The sequence below is a fragment of the Silurus meridionalis genome, chromosome 1, assembly GCF_014805685.1.
Source record: "Silurus meridionalis isolate SWU-2019-XX chromosome 1, ASM1480568v1, whole genome shotgun sequence".
Taxonomy (NCBI): domain Eukaryota; kingdom Metazoa; phylum Chordata; class Actinopteri; order Siluriformes; family Siluridae; genus Silurus; species Silurus meridionalis.
In genome coordinates this window covers 20,215,384-20,240,373 of record NC_060884.1, presented here as the reverse complement: position 1 = coordinate 20,240,373, position 24,990 = coordinate 20,215,384, and the positions used below count along the sequence as shown (strand labels likewise).

Here is a 24,990-nt window from a genome sequence, read left to right as displayed (position 1 = left end):
TGCAGCCTTCTTTTCTCCGTCCAATCTTTTTTTTCTCAGCACAAACCACTAAACCACAAGGATAAGGAAATGGAATGGAGAAGAATGGAGAAGGAGGTTGGTAGAGCAAGACAACACCATGTCCTTAGAGACCTGCAACTGAATACATACATAAACACACTTTTTTCTATCACACACACCCTCACAAATGTTCACCACATAACAAAGTCCCAGAAGAAGAGAACTAAGCATTTGCAGTTGGCGTTTGCCATTTGAAAGGAGGAATTGTTTTCCACACAGAGGGATGAATTAATTTACCCATTAAACAGGATGATAAGTAAACGAAGGGGGAAAGTAAAAGAAAGGGGAAAGAAAGAAGATGAATGTGTTCTAGTTTGGGAGGGTTCGTATATCCGAGTTTCATTCAGGACAAATGTAAACACACACCTGTTGGGCTAGACCTTACAAATACTTCATGCTAACCTCCAGTATATTGCAATTAAGTGCACCTTTTCTTTGGGAGATTTGAGTGTGAGTAGTAAGAGACTTTATTCCATATTTATTTTACTCAATTTGCTATAGTGATTTATATAGCAATTATATAGTAATACATTTCAGGAATTTTTTGTTTTTAAACAGTTTTTTAATCTAAGAGTCTCAATTACATAGCACTTCACAATCAGATAGGTAGCAACTTGAGTTCAATAATATGGAATACATACATTTTTATTATAAGAAGCTCCATTGTGGTCAACATTAGATTAAAACATATATTTGTTAAAGTTCTTAAAGTGTCCCAATGCACAAATTAGAGCAGTGACAGATTTGGGACAAGTAAAAAAAAAAAAGAAAAAACTTCAGACAGCTAATGAGACTATGGTCAATTGAATTCTTGTGAAAGTGATTTTCATTTCCATGGCATATTAATTACTGTTCACAAACAATTTTCAATTTATTACATTACAATTTAACAGGTTATTGTTACAGATTGATGTTCAATTTACATTTTTTATAGAATGGAATAGCCATTATTTGTAACATTTACATCACAACACAGTAAAATTCTTTCTTCGCATATCCCAGCTTGCTTGGAAGTCAGAGCGCAGGGTCAGCCATTATTTAAGGCTTAAGGGGCCTTGCTCAAGGGCCCAAGAGTGGCAGCTTGGTGATACCCCTGATCTTCCGATCAGTAACTCAACACCTTAAACACTGAGCTACCAGTCCCCTAATTTCACTATTAGCTATTACTATTATTACTGCAAAAAAATAAGAATGATTAAGCTGATTTTATTATGCTATAAATGCCTGAAGTGCTTGTTTTTAGAATCTTACATATTCTTCTATTGGCAAACCTTATGAGAATTGATGCATGTAACAGATAATACATTGTTGCCCCTGTGCGATTTTAAAAATACTCAAAGAAATCTGGTTGCTTGTTCTCTTAAACAGCTCTCCTCTAGTCCAGAGTAAAGAACTCCCACTAGTCTTTCAGTGTTATCTCATGTCTTATTCCCTCTGGAGTCTAGTGCTCCATTCATTCTTCTAATCTGCTCTTTACACTGATAACATTAGTGTCTAAGAGGCATGTGTTCAGCCCACAGCCACACGTGTCAGTTTGGATTTCTAAAACAATTAAACGTTGTTGTATAGACAGTACAGTACATATTGGATAAGATGTTCTCCTCAAGCCAATAATCAGCTCAAATATACATGATGGAGCTCATCAGATAGTTATCATCATTTTAATTAGACCACATAGCTATTTAGCCTTGTAAATCAGTAACAGACATTTTTTAATAATATAAATAGCACTTTATTTAATGAAATGCATTAGAAAACTGTTAAACTTCACTGAAGGTATTGGGACGTGAACAGAAATATCAATCATTCCTGGAAAGCTGCTAAAGGTGTTAGTTCTAAAAAAAATTAACTAAAATTATAAAGAAGTATATTTGAAGAATTTTGGAAGGAGTAGGTAGTGGAAGTGGGGCAATATCAGAAAGAACAAAACATTCAGTTTTATCAAACACACACACACACACACACACACACACACACACACACACACACACACACACACACACACACACACACACTTTTCATTAAGTATCACTGGACTGTAAAATCCCTCTGTCTCAGCATTCCCCACTTTCATGCTCTGGAAACCCCAGGTTTTCACCTGTACCTCTAATACACTCTGATTCTGTGACTAAGCATATCAATAGATTTTAAAATAATCCTCAACTAAATTTTGTAAGCTTGTTCTATTTTCTAAGTTTGAATAGAAAATCCCTTGGACCTTACACACTTTCCTAGAATATATCACTGGCTTTTGATATAAAGTGCACTTTATTATACAGTCAGCTAAAGCAACAGCCTCATGTATTTAGCTAGCTTAATGTCAAATGCACAAAAAAGATTTCTAAGCGATAATTCTAAAATTGTGTATTCATTAAGCACTTAAATAATTGTCTTTCTGTTTTAACTGGTGAATGCAAAGACCTCCATGTGGTTCTCAGCTCATGGCAGACACCAAGTTAGCATGGTGCATGTGGCTGAAGGCTGGATGAAACTCGGCAGGTGGAGTCATGTTGACGTGGTGAGAAATATTGCTGATGTGGTTAAAGGCACCTGGTTTGTCCTGCATAAATCTGCTAAAGTGAAACTGATGAGAGCTTGCCCCTCTTCTTCGTTTAGATTTGCTGGACATTTTTCTGTTGCGTGTCTGAATGCCTTCCTTCTTCATAGTGAGAGGGCGGTTTATCTGATTAAAATAATCACAAACATACAGAGAAATAATGAGTACCTGAATCTGTCAGTGCAGTGCGATCTGAAGTGTTTTATTGATAGTAAAGTCAATAAGCTCAAATCTTAAAAAAAGAAAAAAACAAAAAAAACCCAACCCCACCCAGTCTCAATCTCCACACCTGCTGTCAGATGAGTAACAACTGACTGTACTGTTTTGTACACAATCTGTCATTTAATTCAACTAGGCCTTGGTGTTCTTTAATGGTTCTTAGGACAGCAAGGATTTTTAAGCTCTAGAAGTATTTACATAAGTTAAGTGACACATACATTGTGTAGTTTATAGTAGAGGCCACAGGCATTGCAAACAGGCTCTCCATTGGTGTTACGTCTCCACAGTGTGGTGGTGCCCGTGTGACAGTTTACGCAGCAAGTACCTGCTCTCCTGGCTGATGACTGCACACACACACAAACACATGTACAAAAAGTAAGTATTAACAATTTAGATTAATGCATACATTTCATTAAAACAAAAGCACTGGCAATTTAAACAGATGTTATGTTATATTGTTTTCCTTACTAATTAGTGGCATGGAGTGATCATAAATAACTATTTTTCAATTCTATCTATATATATTCTTTCACTTCAGTAACTGCTTTATCCTTGTCCAAGTGGCAGCAGATCTGGAGCTTCTTCTGAGAGCTTCTGGATGAGACATCAGTTCAGCACAGTGCACCACACATGCTCACAGCAAGTTACTAAAAAAATCAACATAACTGCATGCTTATTGAAGGGAAGCACAGAACTTGGAGGAAACCCATAAAATTGCAAACTTCACACAGACAGGAAACCAGGCTCAGGAACAAACCTGACACCCCTGAGCTGGAGGGCAACAGCCGTAGGCCTACCTGCTGTGCCACCATGTCACCTGTCTATGTGGATATGATTAATAACACCTGACTTTTTCTTTTATTGTTCTAAACTGTAAAAGATTCTATCAAAAATGCAACAAGTTGTTTATATTTATCTCAAAATATATAATAAATGATGTCTCATATATATATATATATATATATATATATATATATATATATATATATATATATATATATGTCATCATTTATTATGTGTATTATACATACATATACATACATACTTCACTTTTTAATCAAAATAGCCATCATTTATTATGTGTATTTTGATCAAAAGTGGTGTATGTGTGTGTGTGTATATATATATATATATATATATATATATATACACACACACACACACACACACACACACACACACACACACACACACACACATATATATATATATATATATATATATATATATGTGTGTGTATATATATATATATATATATATATATATATATATATATATATACACTTCACTTCTTGATATTAATCATTAATAGGCCTTTTAATAACCTTTGTAGTGTGCGGTTTCAGACGAAGCCAAACTGCAAACCTGCTCTTAAATCTTCACACACACCGGCAATGTAAATCTGCATGTCTCCCTCCAGCTCTATTTTTCCTTCCAGCCTCTTTCGTTTCCCCTTTTATGCTTTTTCTTGTTTTATTCCTGCCCTTTACTTCAAAAAAATTATGAGCTAGAAACATCAGAATGCTATCTGCAGGGGCTTAACTCCTCTATCGGGACCGAACAGACATCCGGTCCCGGAAACCAACGGAGCGGTCCGCCTCTGCCGGACAGGCCCAAATATACGACCTGCACCTACAACTAAATTGCCGCTCCCTTTCACTTAGTTATCTTTTTCGGGGTTTTTTGTATTTTTTCTTCTGAAAATGTACTTTCTCAAGGAAAGAATCATTCGGGCTCCCGTAACAACCGCAACCTATTTTTTTTTCAACCTATATTTTTTTTGCTAATGATAATATTTTATTGACTTTTATTTTAAAGTCAAATGAACCTAAACTCGGAGACACCAAATCAATCTGTTGGCTGTGAGAGACATCCCCACAACCTCTGGTGGTCACTAGCAATATTTACGTGTACGACCTGCGGAGTGGGCGTGGTCAATATTCAAATTAAAGTAAACGCCGTAGATGAAGAAGTTAATTGAAGAATTTTGTGTATTTTAAAGGTTTGTTATGGAGCCTCTAGCAACCTATAATAAATAGTTGTTTGTGTGTAGAAACAAGGACAGGATTAATGCCATGCAGACGACTTATTCAGGTAGGCAATATGACATCCGGGCTACACACACGCACGCGCATACACACGCTTGCGCGCGATCCAATTCTTATTTGGTTCCCTAAACCTGTGTATTCTTACAGGTTCCCCAGTAAAAATATTGTAGGTGAATTGGCCTTTCTTTATTGCCTCATTGTGTGGATGTGTGGGTGTGCCTGGTGTCGTGTTTAAGGTGCATTATTGCTCCTTGATCAGTACTTTCAGGGTAAGCGACACTATCAGGGCAAATTTGAAGAAATTAACAAATTGATTGATGATTGTCAGCTGTAATAATACTAATAAAATTGCATAGATAGCTTGTAACATTAAACATATAGGTTTGTCTTAATAGTTGGTAGGGATACTGATGAAATTTGGTAGTTATACTGACGATACTGATACTATCCTATTAAAATCCTACAGAATATGATTGCCATAAATAGAATACTTTGTCCTAGTTGCTCAGTAAAACAGATTGATAAGAAAGCTAGCTTGCAAACAGTGTTAAATAACTACAATTATATTATCTAATGCCAACGAGATTCCATTGTTGCCATATATAAACTTTAATTTGAGCAACACTTTTGAAGTCAGTTTGTCTCTACCTAATGTTAAGCCAAGTCTACGCTATATGACTTGCAGAATTGATGAACCATTCACACTCCAAGACTTGAAATGCTTGCGAACATCTGTTCAAGCATATTGAACATTCTTTGTGGCCTTTTCGCTATTTGGAATGAAGGGAAAAAAAACGAAAAAACTAATGTGGAGGAATAAGTGGAAGGAGAAACGAACAGTTAAGACAGTCTGTTCTGCAAAGAGAACTGGAGGTACTCTAATCTTTATCGACATTGGTGAGGGAATTTTGTTATAATTTCAATTCAATTTATATTCAATTTATAATAATTTCAAAGCGATTCTGGGACTTGCAACTTAATTCAATGAAGATAAAATATGCTTAAAGATGATGGGGCCACAGCAAATACTTGCGGACGGAAAAAAAGCATTAGTGAGGTCTTCACACTTTCAGTGGTCACTACAGAAGAGTAAATAGTCCTTGATATGGAGTGGGTCCTAGTCTTCAAACTCCAAAAATTGTCTGTGACTAATCTCATATATGGACTTATCTTTACAGTTTGCTGTGTAAAAAGATACAGCAAAAATAAATGACTATCTTAAATTATGTTTGTTGATGAGAGAAATGCATTAAAAATGCTTTTAAAGAGCAAAAAAGTCAGTAACATAGCTACAGCATTCATATGTTTTCCCCTTTCCTGATCATGTAACATTATTCAAACTACCTTTTAAATTACAAGGGGCTAAAGAAAAGCAAATTGTGGAAATGCAGCTGTATCTGATATCTGATCAAATGTATGCCTATTGGCTAAATAATTCTAATTAATTCAAATGTATTAGGTGTTATTTAAGCCTGCTGACATGACCATGCTTTCATTCGCATATCTTCTGTCTTTATTCTTTCCCCATCTTTATTAACCTCACTCTGTTTAACCTGCTTTCTATCTGTGTGTAACTCAAGTAAACCTCCATTCAACAGTCACAATGGCAGTGTAAATCACCACTCCAAACAACAGTCTTACAGTTTCTGCCCTTGCTCCCTCCTTTTTCAACATTCGAGAAATGGTTTCTATGCTTTTGTATTGGGCCTGATGTGGAGTGTTGACTGAGATGACGTACAAATGTTAAAGGTGGGGTCAGCTAAAATATATTTTAATGTGGGAACATTACATTAACGTCAACAGTGCATTCACTATATATCACTTACCAGTCGACGTTTGGGTCTGATGAGTGGTCGGTTCTGGCCATTCATTTTGTGGTAAAGTCCACATGCATTACACAAATAATGGCCTGTGCCATCTCGCCGCCACAAGGGAGTGTAGGTAGCACCACAGTTCACACACTCACGGCCTTCTGACACAAAGAGAGGATATGAAACACTTTGAATATAAACACACCGCATAGTCTCAGAAATAAAAGTACCCAATTGTATTTTTCTGCTGGGGTGCTAGCCTTTTACAGTACATGTTTGCACCATTATTATGTAATGCACCTTTCATCTGGAAATGGGAATAGTGTATTATAACACATGCTTAAAAATAATTATTGTTATGCTTTACCCTAAAATCTACATGCACCTTTGCAGTGTAAATATGGATATTAAAGAAACTATACCTGGTACCACCCCAGCCACAAGTTAAATATACATGCCAAAAATTGTTATTAAACTAATGCATTTTTTTTCTTTGATAACCTAGCTTTTGTTGAAACTTACAAAGAATACTACGGTTGCGTTTAGTGACAAGTCAAAGAACAGTGTAAGAGAGATTTAGGTCGGTGAAAAGCCTGTGAAGAAGTTGTCAGTTATAGTATCACCAGATTTTTTTTATACGCACCCGAGCCGGTGCGCCCTTTGCTCTTTGATTTGACCGGTAAGTCTCCGATGCTCCTGCAGAACAGTCCATCCGTGTGCTCGCGCGCTACCGTTAACGCATACTTTGGAAAGACACGAGAAGGAGCCACGTCCTGCGCCGTGAAGTTCCGGTGAGGGCCTGTAGTCTGCAGTTTTGACACATCCAAATGAACCGCCGGCTGCTTGGTGGCGTCTGGCTCCGAAACCGCGGCCGTGGGCGGTGTAGGGGGCATGTAGTAGAACTGAGTGCTGCAGCGCGTGGCCAGCGGAGCAGAGCCATGAGCGCACGCGCCTGAATACATCGGCGGGATCCCGACCGAGGTTCCTCCAGCAGACTTTCCCAAAGGACTATGCGACCAGGTAATGGGTTGCTGGACCAAGGAGGGACTCGATTTACTGCCCTCCAGCCAAGGGTAAGCTGGCGCGTGCAGAAAGTGAGGGTGGCACATAGAGCCACCGTGCAAACGAGCTATAAATAAACTGGATTACAATGAGACCTATAGGGCAGTTTTTACAGACCAGAAACTTTAAATGACAGAATTACTAAAATAGATATAATTTGTATTACATATATAGACATAAATAATATATAACATATATAAACGCTGACATGGAAGTTTGTTCTGCGATGGGTTTATATTGTTTTATCCAATCTACAGTTCAGCATCGTTTAAAAAAACGTCAACTTGTTTAGTCCAATTTATATTTCAAGACTAGTTATTGTTAAACTTGGGATTTTATATAAATAAGGTCTAAAGTAAGTTTAGTTAGATTAGTCTTTTTTTTTAATAAGCCTGTTTAAATAAAACTCGCATTATGCTTTTTTTCAGTAAGTAACAAAAAATAAATGTTTTGTAGAATTCATAAAATGAAATCTCCAATGGCCATAATGTTGGCAATAAAAAGCAAAGTATACTTTAGAAATAAAAAATATACTTTAGAAAGAAAAGGAAACCGTGTGATTACAATAAATTGCATATCCAATACGTGGTTTTCTTACCTGAAACTTGGTGGTAAGATGTTCTTACTTGATGGTGAGGTGAAGGTGTGTGGAAATAGGAATGTCCTGCAGAATCAATAGGACTGAGGTATCCATCCACTTCCTCTAAAGATAATAATGATTGCTCCATGTAACCGGTGCCCTGCCCCAAGCCAGCATGAGGAGCATCCGAGTCCAGCGTAGGCAGGATCATCCATCCGGAGTCTGTGGAGATCTCCATGTACAGTCTCAGACGTGAGCAGGTGAACGCAGCTGGGAAGCTGTGCCCCTAATAAAATCCTGAAACTGATAATCCCTTCTTTAGTCGCTCCAGGATCGTTCACAGTCTCCGCCTGTCTTTACAATCCTCTCAACTGCTGTCCGTAAAATGTGCCAAGCAGAACACATGTACAAAAGGTAAGAATAACAGAAGAGTGGGGACGACTAGTGTGACAGCGTGTGTATGTAACTTGCACGGCCTCGAGGGCTGCCTGTGGGTCTGAGAGGATGTTGCGCTCTACAAGAAAGTTTACCCAAACAACACTCAGCAGAGTGATGTAATGTATTGTTAAAAATGCAAAATGGGCACTTGCCTGCACTGGTCCAGCACGTGTATCGCACCTGAACCTATCGCACCTGAACCTGGTCTGTTGGATGCACGCGCCCTGGTTTTCGTTGCAGTCTGCTTTGTTTAGTTGTAAAACACGCACACGTGTCGAATGAATGATCAGCCTCCATACATTGGAATTCCAGTTTATAAAGACGGAGGCGGGTCCTTGTCTCCGAAACTGGCTTTTTCTGACCAATTAGACTTCGACTTTTCTTGCGTTTGACACGCGATCCTGCTTTTCACCGCATATCAACCTTTTGTTGGTTTACAGTGCGCGCTTTAGAGGAAGCTCGAGATCGCACTTTATTGATAATGTGGAAATCTGCGTAAAGGGGCTTTAGTAACATCCAAGAGTTCAGCAAGTCTAATTTAACAAAAGTGAGGAATTCGCTAAACTTTAAATAGGTCAACATATTATTATTATTATTATTATTATTATTATTATTATTATTATTATTATTGTGAGTAATTGTAGCAGTAGTAGTCGTAAGGTGAAAAACATGAAATATTGGACAATTCACCTTTACATAGGGTTTTTCCAAAATACAGTTAATAATATTTATGTATTATGAGAAATACTTATGCAATACATCTCAGTGTTTTAAGCGAATATAAGCTTTTGTTACATATTTTTCAGTGGGTTTTATGGCAAAATTACATTTCAGCTGTTTGACTGTAGAATGAACACATTACTGTTGGTCAGACACAGAGCATGTATTTATAATATGGCTCACCATATGTTTTAGTCCTCATGATATGAGGAGTTCTGCATGCTCTACCTCTTTGTTACAAACAACACAAAAGTTCATACCAACACAGTAACCAATCCACCAAATACTCTTGCATTTACAGTGGAATAAATAAGTACCTTTTATTACCAGTCATGTTATAATCTGAGACCATAATATATGTGATTGTTACACAAAAATCGTTCACAGACACACACACCCTTATGCTTGTAAATTTTACCTGTCAGTGTACTGCAGTATGAAAAAATGAAAAAGAGGGTGAGTGGAGGATTGAGGAAATAAGAAGAAGGGAAAGGAGAGCATTTGTTTTAGATTCTCTAGTCTATTGTCATTAACTATATGAACTTCAGCTGTAGTTGGGAATTAAATATTCATTATTGATTTTTTTGGAATGATGCCATTCAGCTTGTTAATTGCTGATATTGCTATTAACTATGCAGTTAAACATACAGAAAGAGTCCATGCACTGTAAATGTGAACTTTAAGTTTAAAACTGTAGTTATTTAAAGTGTGTTTGCTACTCCTTAATTTAACATTTAGAGCATTCACAATAGCAGGCATAAATTATTTAATTAGAAAAAGAAAACAATCACATATGTGCTTTAAAAAGAAAAAGCGACCTTGAAAATCAGTGAACCTTTATTTCACTTTTCTATAGATTTTTTCCAAGTCCCTATTGTTGGGGGTTTTTGTGAATTTTTTTTAAATAGATTTTTTAAAATATGTCTCACCCCATATTCACATCTTTGTGTCTGTAATAGATTTAACTATTCATGGTAATCATTGCTTTATATCTTTATACCCCTCACATGTTAAAATTCAAAGGTCAGTTCGTTTAGGTAGTATAGTGGGTGTTGATTTATATTCATGTTTTTAAACATGAATATAATGTCTTAAGATTTTATTAAATATATATCGCTTACTATGGATATCATTCAATGTATTCATTTGCACTTAATTTACTACATTCATTGTGATTACACTTGTGACAGTCTTCTAATAAATACTTAAACATATACAGGTAGTCGTCGTATTATAAAGTGTATTGCACTGACAACCTCACAATCACAGAATCATGTACTAGGAAAAACTAACAAGAATAATCACAGAAAAATCACAAAAAAGCACACTATGTTTCTTTTCCATAATGCCATAGTGTTTTTTTGGACTGTAAATAATCTAAAAAACCTTAAATATGACAAAAGCACTTTTTTAAGTTAAAAAGATGAAAAAAAACCCCCAGCTGTTTATACAAATGATTTTTAGAAAAATAACTGACATTCTCACCTTTAATGCATATCATTAGTTTGTTCGATATCGATATTAGTTTGTTTGCATGCATGCTAGACTGTAATGTACAAATGTACAGAGATGTGTAACAAATTCTTCAGTCATGTGCAAAGCTTAGGTAAATGTTAAATACTATCAAACAGATTCACTTAAATCTTTATTTTCAGTAACTATTTAGGCCAATAACTTCTCAACTTGTACATTGCTGCATTAAGGGAGCTACACTTCTAGATAATGGTTGTGAAGTGTGTAATTTGCTTGATGATGTCTTAGATATAGACATTTGTAACTAAGTTTTGTATAAGGGAAACTCTTACAGATACACATAGAACATTGCAGGGACCCTCTTACAGGGACAAACCATTTAACATTGAGTAGTTTTTTCTCAGCATCTCTTTTGCATTTACATATCTTAAATACTTTACTCAATTTTAGTCTCTGCTTGCATTCTGATCACAATGTAAAATCTTTTAAAACATATTTAATTTATTTTAATCTGTTCTCTCTCTCTCCCCCCCCATGCCTGTATGCTGTATGTGCACCCCTGCTGCCTGATGTGACAGCAGTGCCATGTCCTGAAACACATCTACTGCTGTTCCTCCTCTTAACCTCCAGACCTAACTGATTCATCCTGATGCTCTACTTCTGCTATGATCTTTCTACACTTGTGAGTCTACAGTGGATGCTCCAACATGGATACCCTGTATATTTATACTTCTCAAAAACAGTTTGTGCCCAAGATTCTGCAAGATTATTTTTTGCCAATGGGCAGTCTTTCCTGGATACTCTCAACTTGTACCTTCCAAGAACTTCTGCTCTAACCATAAAGACTGTCCTGTGCTCCTCCCAGAAAGATAAGGACTCATAGAATCGAAGATATATTCAAACGTAACCACACAATTATACAAAATATGTAGGTCTGATTAGGCACAGAATCCAGGTATAGTTCAGTTCAGCACAACACAAAGAAACTCTCCATCTTAATATAAGCCATCAGTCTTGAAGGGATGGCTGTGTTGACTCAAAAAAAAAATCAGTGCACATTTGGCTTTATGTGTGTGTGCGTGTGTGATTTCACATGTCCTTGGACCTGGACAAGGGTTCTTATGTGTTTTGGGTGCCAGGTTTTATTAACTGTATTGGAGCAGTCTGATATGTATAACCCTCCCCCCTTTACCCAGTATGCTTTGCAAGGCCTGGTTTTCACCACATCAGGATACACAGTTGCTTGCTGAATTCCGGTATGAAACGGAGCGCTGGTTCACCGCAATGTGTGTGTTATAGACACACATCCCTCTCCACACTGAAGGACAGGAGCCACCAACGGACATTCACGTATACACACACACACACACACACACACACACACACACACACACACACACACACACACGCAAACACGCACACACTAAGCATGGTGGTGTTCTTGTCTTTACTATAAAAGATGGAATATTTGTGTATTACAATTTGTTTATTAATAATGATGAATACTAATACAATTTATACTACACCTAAACCTAACCATTACCTTAACCTCAGAAACCAAAGGAAACCTTTTGGCTCTTTTAGATTTTTTTTAAGTTAAATGTAGTTGGTTTTGTGAAAACACAACAAAAACCTGTTTTCCCTGTCTGGACTGGACAAATGTCTCCCAAAAGCTTTGCTGAATATTACTACTCAACTGCTGGATATTACTACCCTTGTGGGGACATAACCAGGATATTAAAGCATATAAAACATGCCCAAAGACAAACACATCACACCAAACTATGATTATTGGAAACTGAATTACTCATTACTGAAGTACTCAAAGATATGTTTGCTAGGCATACACACATCTCAAGCATTTGTCTCTCTGGAAAATTATTCTTCAAGCCATTTACATGCATATGAACACATTTGCCTCCCTTTGTCTTGTCATACAGCACACTGATTCACACACAAACACCCACAGCCCTATCACATTTGCAATGTGGCAAATATGGTATAGGAATGGATGTGATAGAAGGAATATTTAAAATTTAAATCAAATGACTGAGTTGGATCTAAATCAAAAGCCCCTCCACTATTATTTCTAATCCAAATCTGCCATCTCCTGGCCATGATGAGACAGCGAGATGATTTGAACCATATTCAACTACATCATCCTATTTTAGTTTCTAGCTCTGAAAAGGGACTGACTGAATGCAGCTGTAGGTATATTAATTTAGTCCCATCTTCTATTTCTTTCGGCTGCTCCCATTAGGGGTCGCCACAGCGGCTCATACCTCTCCATACACCCCTGTCCTTTACATCTGCCTCTTTCAAACCAACTACCTGCATGTCTTCCCTCACCACATCCATAAACCTCCTCCTTGGCCTTCCTCTTTTCCTCCTTCCTGGCGGCTCCATCCTCAGGATTCTCCTACCGATATACCCCATGTCCCTCCTTTGCACATGTCCAAACCATCTCAATCTCGCCTCCCTCACCTTGTCTCCAAAACGTCCTACATGCGGTGTCCCGCTAATAAACTAATTTCTAATCCTGTCTATCCTTGTAACTCCCAATGAAAACCTCAACATTTTCAGCTCTGCTACCTCCAGCTCCACCTCCTGTCTTTGACTCAATGCCACTGTCTCTGTCACTGTCTTCTCAACCTGTTCCATACTCTCACCACAAATAACTATATCATCCACAAAAATCATAGTCTAGGGAGACTCCTGTCTGACCTTGTCCGTCAACCTGTCCATCACCACTGCAAACAGGAAAGGGCTAAGAGCCGATCCTTGATGCAGTCCAACCTCCACCTTGAACCAGTCTGTCGTTCCAACTGCACACTTCACTGCTGTCAGACTGTCCTCATACATGTTCTGCACTACCCTCACATACTTCTCTGACACACCTGACTTCCTCATACAATACCCAACTCTCAGCTCTCTCGGCACCCTGTCGTACGCTTTCTTTAAATCCACAAACACACAATGCAACTCCTTCTGACCTTCTCTATACTTCTCCATCAACATTCTCAAAGCAAATAATGCGTCTGTGGCGCACTTCCTGGGCATGAAACCATACTGTTGCTCACAGATGGTCACCTCTTCTCTCAGCCTGGCTTCCACTACTCTTTCCCATAACTTCATGATGTGGCTGATCAACTTAATTCCTCTGTAATTACTGCAGGTCTGCACATCTCCCTTATTCTTAAAGATCGGTACCAGCACACTCCTTCTCCATTCCTCAGGCATACTCTTACCTTACAAATCTTGTTGAACAATTTTCCTGAACATCTCCATGCTTCCTATTAATTTAGTCCCATAATTTCTATAAATTATTACATTATTGTTCAGAAATGTTAAAATATTAACAGTTACTGAATGTGTTTTAGTGTGTCTTTATGCTTTTCCCTTCATAGCATGGGTTATGTAAATGTGTGTGCTATCAGCTTCAAGCGGATGTGCTGGGTAACTGTCGCCCGCTCAGGGTTTCCGGACTGGGTGTCTGCAGACCGCCGGTTTCCCTCTACCTCTCCTTCTATCTTTCACTCCATCACTCCTTCTATCTCTCTATCACACCAGCCAGGCCCCAGGCACCCAGCCAGGATACTGTGGTGACAGTAGAGCAGGCTTCCGCTCTCAATGCACAGCTATACAGTAAAGAGGACATAGGAGTGATGACCGTTTTGTTGTCAGCCAACTAACGTTTAATCACGCAGGACAAAAGATGATAAGAATGACAATGACATGCACATTCCTAGTTTGAAATCCTTGAGCAGTACAGAGTGAAGGTATGGATTTTATTGTATCTTCATTTACTAAGATAGTGAACACATTTAGTCGTATATATATATATATATATATATATATATATATATATATATATATATATATATATATATATATATTTTAAACATTCAGTAAAATTGTAACTGTGCTGCTTCGTATGTGCCACAACTGCAATGACTGCATAATAATAGTGTGCATTCTTTTTGTGTTAAGTAATGTATAAGGATGTAAGCATTAATTAATTTATTAAATAATGTGACTTGGTTATTGTATTGGCCCTGTTGTGTGAAGAACATCTCAAAATCTGTCTGTTTGCGTGCTTATATATATATATATATATATATATATATATATATATATATATATATATATATATATATATATATGTGTGTGTGTGTGTGTGTGTGTGTGTGTGTGTGTGTGTGTGTGTGTGTGTGTATAAAATATGGTTTAAGCCAAAGGTTAAGAAACAGGTCCAAAGGTCATCATTAGTAATTATTTGTCAGTAATGTGCAGGCTCAAAATTTAGCTTCAAGCTCTAAAAAACTTAAGTCCTGTGTGAGCTCCTGGTTTTATGATATGTGTATCTTGTAAAGTTGCAATGAAAGGATGGTGACTAAATTATGAACCTGTAATTCACTCTTGGGTTTGATAGTGTTATTTTAATAATAAGATATTTAATCAAGGATAAATTAATAAATGTAAATGTGTGGTTATAAATATAATGTAATTACATGATCTGCAACAAGTAACACACACACACACACACACACACACACACACACACACACACACACACACACACACACACACACAAATCTGGCACCGAAATTTAAGCATCTCATCATTCTGCTGATTTTTAGAAAATCCTAAATAGTCTATGACATCTGTGGTAAACTCCCCTCGTCCTCAGAGCCACAAAAATCTGAACAAGTGCATTGTTTTATGTTCACATATATTTGATATCCTTCTCCAGACAGAACTGGAATTCGTGTCATAGATTTAATAGAACAACCTTTGAAATGAAGTGTGTGCGTCTGCATACCTGTGCATGTGTGCCTTTTGTGTAAGTGTGTGTGCATGTGTATGTTAGTAAGTATTTGTGAAATATCATATCTGGTTGGTAGTCAGCAGATCAGAGAATTTTGGTATTAATAGAAGCCCAGAGCTTGTTGAATAGACTCGAGTCTCACCGTGAATACAGCTGTAATGGGTGCCTGCTACAGGTACACACTACTTTCTATATCTTTCTCTCTTTCTGTAACAAATATATCTACATGTTTAGACAATACCATTCACTTAATTTACAAATATATTCATTTTCATATTTAAACCTGATGATAGCAGTTCTAAACAAAAGTCACTTTGATTATGAGCTCATTTCAAAGTTATGATTTAAGGTACGGAAAAATGTTCGCACCATGGTCACTGCAGCTGATAGTTATATTCTCTTACTTTACAAACCACCATGGTTTTCCACAATTTACTGTTAGCCTTTCCTTTAAAGGGACGATAAATAGTTACGGCAGGCCTTGTGTCAGAATTATGATACATCAGCTACTGTACACTGAACGTCTCCCAGCATAGTTCTGGCATGGCTGCCAGTCAACTGGACACATATAAGAGGAGGCATGTGGATAAAAATGATTTCCCTTTGGAATCATGACCTCTGTCAGTTTCTGCTATATACACTGAATAAAATTATAAATGCAAAAAACTTGTTTTTGCCCCAATTTTTCATGAGCTGAACTCAAAGATCTAAGACGTTTTTCTATGTACACAAAAGGACTATTTCTTTTAAATGTTGTTCACAAATCTGTCTTAAGCTGTCTCATTGAGCACTTCTCCTTTGCCGAGATCCATCCACCTCACAGGCGTGGCATATCAAGATGCTGATTAGACAGCATGATTATTGCACAGGTGTGCCTTAGGCTGGCTACAATAAAAGGCCACTATAACATGTGCATTTATGCTGTATTGGGGGGTCCAGGGGGGTTCCGAAAACCAGTCAGTATCTGGAGTGACCACCATTTGCCTCATGCAGTGCAAATCCTTCAAATAGAGTTGATTAGGTTGTTGATTGTGGCCTGTGGAATGTTGGTCCACTCCTCTTCAATGGCTGTGTGAAGTTGCTGGATATTGGCAGGAACTGGAATACGCTGTCGTATACGCCAATCCAGAGCATCCCAGTCATGCTCAATAGGTGACATGTCCGGGGAGTATGCTGGTCATGCAAGAACTAGGATGTTTTCAGCTTCTAGGAATTGTGTACAGATCCTTGCAATATATGGCCATGCATTATCACGCTGCAACATGAGGTGATGGTCATGGATAAATGGCACAACAATGGGCCTCAGGATCTCATCACGGTATCTCTGTGCATTCAAAATGCCATCAATAAAATGCACCTGTGTTCGTTGTCCATAACATACGCCTGCCCATACCATCGATCCACAACGTTGACATCAGCAAACCACTCACCCACACAACGCCATACACACTGTCTGCCATCTGCCCTGTTAAGTGAAAACCGGAATTCATCCGTGAAAAGAACACCTCTCCGAAGTGCCAGACGCCATCAAATGTGAGCATTTGCCCACTCAAGTTACGACGACGAACTGCAGTCAGGTCGAGACCCCAAAGAGGTTGACAAGCATGCAGATGAGCATCCCTGAGACGGTTTCAGACAGTTTGAGCAGAAATTCTTTGGTTATGCAAACCGATTGTTGCAGCAGCAGTCCGGGTGGCTAGTCTCAGACAATCTTGGTGGTGAAGATGCTAATTGTGGAGGTCCTGGGCTTGTGTGGTTACCCGTGGTCTGCGGTTGAGGCAGGTTGGATGTACTGCCAAATTGTCTGAAACGCCTTTGGAGACGGCTTATAGTAGAGAAATTAACATTCAATTCATGGGCAACGTCTCTGGTGGACATTCTTGCAGTCAGCATGTCAATTGCACCCCCTCTAAAAACTTGCAACATTTTTAGCATTGTGCTGTGTGATAAAACTGCACATTTTAGGGTAACATATTATTGTGGCCAGCCAAAGGCACACCTGAGCAATAATTTTGCAGTCTGATCAGCATCTTGATATGCCACACCTGTGAGGTGGATGGATCTCGGCAAAGGAGAAGTGCTGTATTTAATGTTCACATCATACATAAAAATAGGGGAAAAAGTGAGGTGACTGTCACTTTAACCATGACATGGTTTTTGGTGCTAGACAGGCTGGTTTACATATTTTATAAACTTTACAATAATTTTCACTCTTTAGAGCTTACACAGCATGGTGCAAAAAGTAGAAAACAGTTTAGTGGATAAAAACACCTTTTTAATGATGTCCACACACACACACACACACACACACACACACACACACACACACACACACACACACACACACACAACATTAACCTTTGCGGTGGGTGTGTATGGTAGCCCCAGATGTTTGGTCTTGACCAACAGGAGTGGAACCCAATATGGTCATTTTCTGTTTAAACTCATCAGTGTGAATCCACATAAGAAATTATAAAGATGTTTATTTTTTACATAGATATTTGCATACACTTGGCTATAAAATAAAGTTTTGCCATACACATTTGGTGATTTAGTAGAAGGTAAGGTAGCAGGTTAGATATTTTGAAAAAAACTATAATAATTTGTTTCTTTAGTGTTCTAGCCAGTGTTAAATCCACTACACACATGTGCTTGCTGAATTAACAAATAACATCATTTACAGGCAAATATAGAAGTTTTCTTTTCTTCTTTCATTTACAGACCCAGTGATGTCACAGACCTGAGCTGACAGAAAATGCTGTTGGCTATGGTAAATATTACATAAAGTGTACTGTCTTAAAAATCACCTTACTATTATATATAACATTGTTACTGGTACCTGCATAATCTTACTATATCAACTAAAAGCTGTATTGTATAATTTGTGTATGGTGCATAAGGGTGTAAATATGATCATTTTAGGGCAGTCTTGGTCGTGTTTTCATCTCCACACTTTTAAACGAGTATCTCTCTCCAGTTCGAGAGTCAGTAAGGATGTACCAGGCGCCCCAGTAGATGCCATCTGTGATTCCAGTGTAGCGGCCACGGTAGTAACGTCCATTTAGATTGGCAGCCAAACAGGAATCAAACCACCAGCCTGCACCGTAGTACTGAGCACAGTTTCCAGCAGGATATCGATCATGATCGTTATCATATGTGCTGAAAGCTCTGCCATCATGGTTGTATTGCTTACTATAGCTGAGGGCATTCCCAGCATCTCCTTGGTAATTTTGTGCAGTCAGGCGAAACCTGAGAGATAGAAATACAAAGAGTGAAATATTTTCGGTTTTACACAAACTTGATTTCTTATAATAAATACATTGCATGTGAGTTTACTGGATCCCCTAAAATATGTTTGTGTTTTTGTTTAATAAAAAATAATAATAAAAAACACTAGCATTTATCAAATCATTTTTTTTTGCCTTTAACATACATATAGTTATATTTGAAGTAAGAATTTCTAAGCACAGTCATTAAACTCTAACAATGAACGTTTGGGATTATATAGAAGAGAACATAACCAAATCATAAACAAGTTGTTTGTGATTGTTTTCGAGTAGAGTGCATATTTGTGCATAGTGTTCATGTATAGCGTACTGAGTTGTGTGTTTATGTGTCTGAGAAAATCTGCACCTCTGGTTCTCCCCTGCCACTTTAAAGTTGTTGTAGATGGCATGTCGGGTCTGTTGATGCCAGTCTTGTAAGGTGATGCGAAGTATGTGTTGCCCACTGGCTGTGAGAGCATGTAGAACTGCAGTCCCTAACCAGTGCTCCTTTTGTGGAGAACCAAAACCATCCCGGTACTCACTCCAGGTCCGGTTAAAGTCCACTTGTCCATCAAATCGACGCTGAAACACTGTCCACCCACCTCCAGCAGACTCCATGTCACACATAGCCTAAAAAAAGGCTTGATTTACAAATAATTGTATAATATAATATCAAATAATATATATATATATATATATATATATATATATATATATATATATATATATATATATATATATATATATATATATATGTGCATGAAGCCTAATCAATGTGTCACAGATACATGATAGTCACATTTTGCGAAGGTTTATACAACAATATGTATTTAATTTAATTAGAAATTAGCCTCTGCAGTGGTGTGTTGATGCACCTCAAGTGCTGGTTTTTGAGGGTCTGGTTGGATAGTATATATTCCATTCTCTTTTATTCCAAGCTGAAAGATCTCATAGCAATTCTTTGGATAAAGTCCTGTAGAGGGAGATGCTAAGACATAAAACATACACTTAAAAGACAGCTAAATTAATACCAAATGTGTTTGTGTTTGTGCGTGTATGTGTGTAGGTATGACTGTATGTATGTACTATGTACCTGTTAGAGCACTTTGTGTTGGTGGTGAATCAGACTGCGTTATACTTTTCATTAACAGCAGTAAGTCTTTTTCTCCATTTTTCCCCACAGCTGCACTCTCTGACAGACACACAGACAGACAGGTTGATCTAAAGCTATCTGATTTACAGCTGCCTCTATTTAGGAGGTATTACCAAGGTTATATAAAGATTGCCTAAAGGTTACTTGATGGTTGAATAGAGGTTGTTTAAGTTTTAAAGTCACATTTCTAAGAGTACACCAACTATCAGCCTCTGTTTATTATGTGTGTGTGTGTATATGTGTGTGTGCGCGCACATTAATAAGGTTGAATGAAATGAATAATTTTGTAAAATTCTGAAAGAAACATATTTGAGCATTTTTCAAAGCAAAAAGGTAAGTTTTGATTTAACAGTTTTATGAGAATATTAGTCAAAGACCTAGCCTGCTAGCCATATCTCTCAGTCTTTGACTGTGGCAGTGCAGGTCACACTCGGTTAGCACAGCCGTCATTAGCGCCAGAATAGCTGATAGAGAATTGGATCCATCTCTTCGATTTCCTGATGCTGGTTCATGTTGTTTCATACACCGCTGTAGTTGTGTCAGACGTTCCGACATTGAAGATGACTAAACGACACACACACACACACACACACACACACACACACACACACACACACACACACACACACAACCTAATTAATTTCCTTTTTTGTTCAGTTTTATTTGCCACAATTCTTAAGATTTGTATTAATATGTAGATATCAACAGCACAGGGTATTGGCTTTGTAATATTCTCTGTGGTTGTGAGTGCGCATATCAATGTGCATATGTGTGTGTGTCTGCGTGTGTAGGTGTGTGCATGGTGCCCTGCCATAGAGAGTTTCTACACTTAGTTTTGTTGACCCTGACTAGGATAAAGTGGCTAAAAAAAAAAAAGAGAATGGATGAATGGATTAGACAAACAAACAAATACCACTATTGTAAGCAAGCATCTGTGAGTTTTCTAACTTCTTCAGATTAGAAAACATAAAACTAATGAAAAGTGATGATAATAATAAACTTATCATAATGCATAATAATATTCATCAATTTCAACCACATACTGGTTTCATTTTTACATGGCAAGCACATAAGTACAATGCACTACACACTCTTAAAACTCATGGAAACTCACCTGCTTTCTTTGCAGAGGATCTTGTGTTTTTCTAGGCAGTGTGTCTTTCCTGTGTGTTAGGTGTGTTTTTGGGGGAGATGCGGTCGCGCTGCAGCCCCCTTCACACCGTCTGTTTGGTGGCCCGGCCACCAAACCGTCCCTCTGACACAGTACGCACAGACACATCACACACACACACAGCAAAAGCCAGCGCAGAAAGCACACACAAACACATACACTGCTTAGGACACTCATGGGAAAGCGAGAGGTGTACCAACAAGTGACTGCACTCAACTGTCAGATTTCTCCCTCTGATGTCTTCTACACAAACTCTTGTCTCCTTTATTCCTCCACCTAGGACCTTTTTAGCATTCCAGTGGTCAAATTGATAGTATTCGTGTTTTTCCCCTTCAGATCTGTTGCAGTTAGCTCTGTGTTATCTAATAGTGTCTATTCTCTATGCCTCTTAATAAAAATTTTACAATGCCAACACACTCACTTCCATGGTCTCATCTTTCTGAAACTTCTGCTGACTTTCTCTTCTTATTTGATCTTCTTTTCCAACCCCCTATCCCACCCTCTGTTTCTTTCCTTCCCCTTTCTCTCTCTCTCTCCCCCTGTTATAGGGTTTTTGGCTTAGATTCCTAGATAACACAGTTTCTTTGCTCTCTAACATGCACCGATGCTCCCTGCCCCCCTAATCCACACACACACACACACACACACACACACACACACACACACACACACACACACACACACACACACAGAATCCTATACCTGAATACCATACATACTTTCACCATACTTCACTATTAAGCTTTTAAGCTTTTCTTCCTTTTTTGTGATCTGTTTACTGTTTGTTGAACTTGTTAAAGGTCATAAAAGCTGAAAGACTCATGGAATTCCTCTTGTAACTCCTTTATGCTTGTATTAACAAACCCCTAACATACACACCTTCTCAATGGTGTGACCTCAGTTACATTCTGAACTTTGACCTTTCTGTCTAGAAAGAAAAGTGCTAGACCTGTCCTTAAATGGCTTAGAAAGGTATGTTTACACTTGTATGTGTGTGGACATATATGTGTAGTTAGGATGAGTTGGGGCTGGGGGCAGACAAGAAAGCATAATTGGCTGTAGGTGTGTTTCTCAGGAAAAAGCGCACATTGTCTTGAAAGTTTTGAAATCTTCTCAATACTATGAAAATTAAACTTTGATACATTTTAGAGTAGTCAATGTGCAGCTTGTATAGCAGTACATAGTTACTGTCCTTTAACTCAACATACAGCATTATTGTCAAAATAGCTGGCAACAAAAGTGAGTACACCCTAAGTGAACATCTCAAAACTGTGTCCAAAGTGTCAATATTTTGTGTGAGCACATTGTCTAGTGGTGCCTTAATCCTCCTGGCCATGGAATTCACCAGAGCTGCACAGGTTGTTGCTGGGATCCTCTTCCACTCCTCCATAATGACATCATGGAGCTGCTGGATGTTAGACACATGATGCTTCTCCACCTTCTGCTTGAGGATTCCTCCTACAGGCGCTCAATAGTCAAGTCAAGTAAAGAAGCTTTTATTGTCATTTCTAGAATATATAGCTGACGCAGTACAGAGACAAAATTCCTCCAGAGCCCTGGTGCTACATTAAACAACATAAAGCTACATAACAGAACACTGAGTTAAGGACTAAAGTAAGTGTCCTCACCACATAAGGTGCATCGTGTGCAACCTAGTGCAAACAGTGTAGACAAAAAAGAGTGCAGACAGACAACACAAGACAGTGTGGGACAGATACACAAAATATAGATACACAAAACCGACCAGTAAACCTATTGTGTAGTATGATTATACAGAGACGCTGCTGGGCTTTCTTTGTGATCAAGCTGGTGTTGAGTGACCATGGGGGAATTTCTCTGCCAGATGAACACTAAGGAATTTGGTGCTCTTGATAATCTCCATAGAGGATCCATCGATGATCAGTGGAGAATGGCCACTCTGTGCTCTCCTGAAGTCAACAACCATCTCTTTGGTTTTGTCAACGTTCAGAGACATGTTGTTATGTGTTGCACCCCCTCTCTGTATGCTGACTCGTCGTTCTTGCTGATGAGACCCACCACCGTCGTTCAGCTTACACAGGGTTCAGCTCTAGAGACATACTTGGCCACTCCATCACTTTCACCTTCAGATTCTTCATCAAGGCAGTTGTCATCTTGGTGGTGTGTTTGGGTTCGTTATTATGTTGAAAAAAGAATACTGTTTGGCCCAGTTTCCGAAGAGAGGGTATCATGTTATGCTTCAGAAAGTCACAGTGCATGTTGGAATCCATGTTTCCCCCAATAAACCGCAGCTCCCCAGTACCAACAGAACTCATGCAGCCCCAGACCATGATGCTTCTATGACCATGCTTCACTGTAGGCAAGAAACAATTTCTTGGTACTCCTCACTAGGGCATCACCATGCATACTGGACACCATCTGAGCCAAACTATTTATTTTAATCTTACAAGACCACAGGACATGGTTCCAGTAATTCATGCTCTTGGATAGGTTGTCTTCAGCAAACTGTTTGCAAGATTTTTTGTGACCCAGTTTCAGAAGAGGCTTCCTTCTGGGACGACGGCCATGCAAAACGACTTGTTGCAGTGTGCGTCGTATGATCTGAGCACTGACAAGCGGGCCTTCTGCTTCTGCAGCCTCTAAAGTAATGTTGGCAGCACTCATGTGTCTGTTTTCTGAAGCCAGTTTCTGCACCTGACGCACAGCACAACGACTTAACTTCTTTGATTGGCCCTTGTGATGCCTGTTCCGAGTGGAACCCGTCTTAGAAAACCTCTGTATGATCCTGGCCAGTCTACTGTAACTCATTTTTACTGTGTTACCGATCTTCTTATAGTCTAGGCCATCTTTGTGAAGAGCAACAATTCTAATTCTTGAATCCTTTGCCATTAGGTGCCAGGTTGAACATCCAGTGGTCAGTATGAGAGAATTGTACTAAAAGCACAAACTTTTAACTGCTCAAATTTTTACAGCCTGTCAAGCAAACAAAAACATGAACATGATGAATAGAACATGTGGCTTTGCATGGATTCAGTGGTAGTCTCTAGACAAAAACTCAACGGATGCCACGGATGCACGTTACCGTTCATTTCTTACGACATTAGGGAACTATAGATGTTGATACTTTTTTGCTATTTGGCGCCATCTTGTGTTAAATATCAGTGACCATTATTACAAACGTTTATAAAAACAAACTAACTTTCGGCTTCTCCCATTAGGGGTCGCCACAGCGGATCATCTGTATTCGTGATCCGCATGTTCGATTTGGCACACGTTTTTACGCTGGATGCCCTTCCTACCGCAATCCTCCCCATTTATCCGGGCTTGGGACCGGCACTAACAGTGCATGGCTTGTGCAACCCTAATGGCTGGGTTTGACATTCATAATTTTTTTAATTACCAAAAAAAGGTAGAACATTGCTTAAGTTGGAATCAAAAGAAAGAGTGGTCTATATTCCTGGAATTACAAGCCTTCATTCAAGAAATAACAGGCCTATATTATCACCAGTTGTTGTATATGTTTGTTCAGCATTGAGGTATAATATAAACATATTATAAATCTTCTTCTTCTTTTTCTCCTTCTTCTTTCGGCTTTTCCCATTAGGGGTCGCCACATTATCTCATA

General features: G+C 38.3%; 2 protein-coding genes across 4 annotated transcripts; both read right to left on the bottom strand.

Moving 5' to 3' along the window:
* Nucleotides 1–868: 868 nt before the first annotated feature.
* Nucleotides 869–9,195, bottom strand: gata2b (GATA binding protein 2b). 3 transcript variants are annotated; one of them, XM_046859802.1, is made up of 5 exons: nt 8,356–9,195; nt 7,339–7,773; nt 6,711–6,856; nt 3,055–3,180; nt 869–2,743 (listed from the first exon to the last, which is right to left on the bottom strand). In XM_046859802.1, exons 1-5 carry the CDS (start codon nt 8,573–8,575, stop codon nt 2,495–2,497), a joined length of 1,176 nt encoding a protein of 391 aa, XP_046715758.1. In that variant the 5' UTR covers nt 8,576–9,195; the 3' UTR covers nt 869–2,494. The 3 variants fall into 3 exon arrangements, with proteins under 3 accessions (XP_046715758.1, XP_046715740.1, XP_046715748.1); XM_046859784.1 differs by having other exon boundaries at nt 7,339–7,824; nt 8,356–9,194; XM_046859792.1 differs by having other exon boundaries at nt 6,711–6,853; nt 7,339–7,824; nt 8,356–9,193.
* A 10,074-nt stretch (nt 9,196–19,269) lies between these two features.
* On the bottom strand, nt 19,270–20,722 carry si:ch211-157b11.8 (angiopoietin-2). The gene is made up of 5 exons (XM_046844941.1): nt 20,593–20,722; nt 20,156–20,254; nt 19,938–20,050; nt 19,430–19,692; nt 19,270–19,276 (listed from the first exon to the last, which is right to left on the bottom strand). Exons 1-5 carry the CDS (start codon nt 20,663–20,665, stop codon nt 19,270–19,272), a joined length of 555 nt encoding a protein of 184 aa, XP_046700897.1. The 5' UTR covers nt 20,666–20,722.
* Nucleotides 20,723–24,990: the final 4,268 nt, after the last annotated feature.

Bases quoted from the DNA above. Each gene is read 5' to 3' on its own strand.
- si:ch211-157b11.8 (XM_046844941.1), bottom strand. From the start codon at position 20,665: ATGACGGCTGTGCTAACCGAGTGTGACCTGCACTGCCACAGTCAAAGA. The intron at 20,051-20,155 runs GTACATAGTACA...TTTATGTCTTAG, and splicing joins AACACAAAGTGCTCTAACAG to CATCTCCCTCTACAGGACTT. The intron at 19,693-19,937 runs GTGCATCAACAC...GCCTTTTTTTAG, and splicing joins CTCAAAAACCAGCACTTGAG to GCTATGTGTGACATGGAGTC.
- gata2b (XM_046859784.1), bottom strand. From the start codon at position 8,575: ATGGAGATCTCCACAGACTCCGGATGGATGATCCTGCCTACGCTGGAC. The intron at 6,857-7,338 runs GTGCGTATAAAA...TCTTTGTGTCAG, and splicing joins CAAAGGGCGCACCGGCTCGG to AAGGCCGTGAGTGTGTGAAC. The intron at 2,744-3,054 runs GTATGTGTCACT...TATTTTAATCAG, and splicing joins TCTACTATAAACTACACAAT to ATAAACCGCCCTCTCACTAT.